Raw genomic sequence first — 2,771 nt, forward strand, 5'->3', positions numbered from 1 at the left:
CCCAGCCCCCAGCAGCGGCAACCTGCTGTGGTCCCCTTCCACGCTGTGGAATCTTTGTTCTTTGCTCTTCACAGTAAATCTTGCTGCTGCTCACTCTTTGGGTCTGTGCCACCTGTAAGAGCTGTAACACTCACCACGAAGGTCTGTGGCTTCATTCTTTAAGTCAGCAAGACCACGAACCCACCCGAAGGAACCAACTCCCGACACAGAAGCACAGGCCATCTCCCTTGGCCCAGCTGCCTTTTGAGGGTGCTCATACCCTTCCCAGGTGTCCACAGTTTAAGATCACCCAGCATCTGCTCTAGTTAGAAGGGTGCATCAAGGAATGGGAAGCATTGGCTGAGGGGGACCACCAAGGAACACCCGCCTGGGCTGGCCTTTCTCCTGGGTGTGTCCACAGAGAGTTTTTGCCCAAGAATTTCGGTATAGGTGAGAAACAGGAGGGATGGGTGGGGCTGTATCGGGAGTTGGTTCCTTCAGGTGGGTTCCTCTCACTGACCAAGAATGAAGCCATGGACCTTTGCGGTGTTACAGCTCTTAAAGGTGGCACAGACCCAAAGAGTGAGCAGCAGCAAAATTTAGGGTGAAGAACAAAAGAACAAAGCTTCCACGGTGCTGAAGGGGACCCAGCCGGTTGCCGCAGCTGGCTGGGGTGGCCAGCTTTTATTCTCTTAGTTGCCCCTGCCCATGTCCTGCTGATTGGTCCATTTTACAGAGCACTGATTGGCCCATTTTACAAACCTCTAGCTAGCTACAGAGCGTCGATTGGTGCGACTTTACAGAGCACTGATTGGTGCATTTTACAAACCTCTAGCTAGCTACAGAAAAGTTCTCTAGGTCCCTACTAGACCCAGGAAGTTCAGCTGGTTTCACCTCTCAGGGCTATGAGACTTCCGTCTCTTCTTGCGGGTCTTTTAATAAGTCCCCTTCCTCTCTTAGCTGGAGTTCTCCAAAAACCACAAAGAGAAAGACTGCCCTATGTCCGAACTGGGGCACTTGCATTTCTTCCTTTTCCCTCCACCGTTGTTCTGGGTAGGGCTCCACATTTCCTTAAGCACTGTGGCCACCTCCTGCCCCAAGGCAGCTAATTTGGGTTGTGCAAGGTAAGGTCCATAGCGGTAAGATTCACGTCCACCGGTCAAGCAGCCCCAGGCCCTGTAAGCGATTCAGCGTGTGGGCGGAGCCGGCGGCCGGTGGCACCACACATCCGGACCAATCGCCGTCCCCGCCGCGGCATCCCGCGCCCCAAATCACACTGCGGGAAGCCCCAGCGTTGGTGCCTGTTTCGTCTGCGCATGCGCTGGCCCACGCCTGCGCCCTCGGCCGCCGTCAGTGTTCCCGAGTGGTCGCTCTGGTTGAGCCGCGCAAGCTCTGGCCTCGCCTTGTAGGCTGGTCGCGTCAGAGGGTGGGGCGGGTCTTCGCCCCGCAGCGTCTAAGCTCTGCTGCGACGTTATGGGCACCCTGGTGACCCGCGGCACACTCTGGGACGCCAGGGTAGTGGATAGGGACAGTGGGGGGCGTCACGCTGCAGGGCACGAGATCAGAAAGGGATGCAAGAGGAGGGGACGCCATTCTGGCCGCCAAGGGGGAAACGTGGTGAAGCGAACGCCCGGACTTTCGAGTTCCCAGGGCTGAGTCCCCAGCACTCCAACCCAGCAGAGGCGCCGGGGCCTTAGCTCTGAGGGCTGTGGTCTAGAAAGAGAAGCAGCAGACCCGGGGCTGGGGCGCGCGCCGACCCCACAGTGAGACCAAGGGAAGAAGGGACGGGACCCCGCGAAGGGCCTACGGCCCCAGAGCGTAAACAGCGGCCCGCTCTGCGGAATAGCTGAAGACCTCTCTAGCCTGCGGCTCAGTGGCCTCCCCGGCGAATCGGGGACAGCTCTGGGGGTCCTCGCTAAGTGTATGCCATTCCCAATCCCTTCTGTGCGCCTGCCGACGCTTGCCCTCCCCGAACAGTACTGTCCCTTTCGCGTCCTCCAGTCTTCACACGACGCAGCGGTCCCCAAGGCAGCGGTCTCCCCAAGCTTCCCGTTTCAGCCCCATCCTCGAGAATGGGCTCCTTTCCTGCTCCCTTTCCGCTCCTGCTGGCGAGTGGAGACCCGCATCTAGGTCCAGACGCGGCTGCGCTGCACCTCCTAGCCATCGAGACAGGATATGACTCCCTCCCCTGGCCACTGACTCCCTCCCTCCCCAGGCGGCCTGCATCCTTGCTCTCCTTCCTCCTAGCCCACCCAGCTCGGGGTGCTGTCCTCCTCGCCCGGAGACCTGAGGCTCGGGGCTGCAGACGGAATGCACGACTGGGCGGCGGGGGCCCTTTGTTTGTGTGTGCGTGTTGCTGGCCTCCATCCCCACTCCCCAGACTCCACTTCTCAGGGCCTCTCTCCCGCCTTTGCATCCCGCATCCGCAGGACACCCAATCACCGGGCAACAGGTATGTTCAGGCGCCTCCGGGCTTTCCTCCGAATTAGTCGGTGTTTGGCTCGGGGTGCGTAACTCTGTCTCGCCTGCACTCTGCCTCCGGTCCCGCCCTCTCCTGTGCCCCCGCCTGGCTGCGCTCACCGTGGCATCCTGCCCGGCGTAGTGGCTGATGACCCGGGAGCCCCCTGGATGCCGGCGGGTGAACTCGCTGATGTCGTACACCTTACGGTCGATCACTAGCCACCGCTCTTCGCACCCCGAGCGCTGCGCCACCTCGTCCCAGGTGAAGTAGCGCGGGGTAGGTCCCTGAACCGGGGTCTCGGCGGCCACCGGGTCGGGGGCCATGGCTGGCC

The 2,771-nt window shown here is 60.7% G+C and overlaps 1 protein-coding gene across 2 annotated transcripts in view; it reads right to left on the reverse strand.

Annotated features, from left to right (window-relative positions):
- Positions 1-2,765, reverse strand: part of LOC105549021 (transmembrane protein 258) — a 27,187-nt gene extending 24,422 nt beyond the window's left edge. Inside the window, exon 1 of one of the 2 annotated variants that reach the window (XM_011993343.1) lies at positions 2,560-2,765. In XM_011993343.1, coding sequence (XP_011848733.1) covers positions 2,560-2,763 — 204 coding nt within the window. In that variant the 5' untranslated portion in view covers positions 2,764-2,765. Of the gene's footprint in view, positions 1-1,943; positions 2,150-2,559 lie in introns of those variants that run through there. The other variant, XM_011993345.1, reaches the window with a different exon arrangement.
- Positions 2,766-2,771: the final 6 nt, after the last annotated feature.

The sequence above is a fragment of the Mandrillus leucophaeus genome, unplaced genomic scaffold (genome assembly GCF_000951045.1).
Source record: "Mandrillus leucophaeus isolate KB7577 unplaced genomic scaffold, Mleu.le_1.0 Scaffold43, whole genome shotgun sequence".
Lineage (NCBI taxonomy): Eukaryota > Metazoa > Chordata > Mammalia > Primates > Cercopithecidae > Mandrillus > Mandrillus leucophaeus.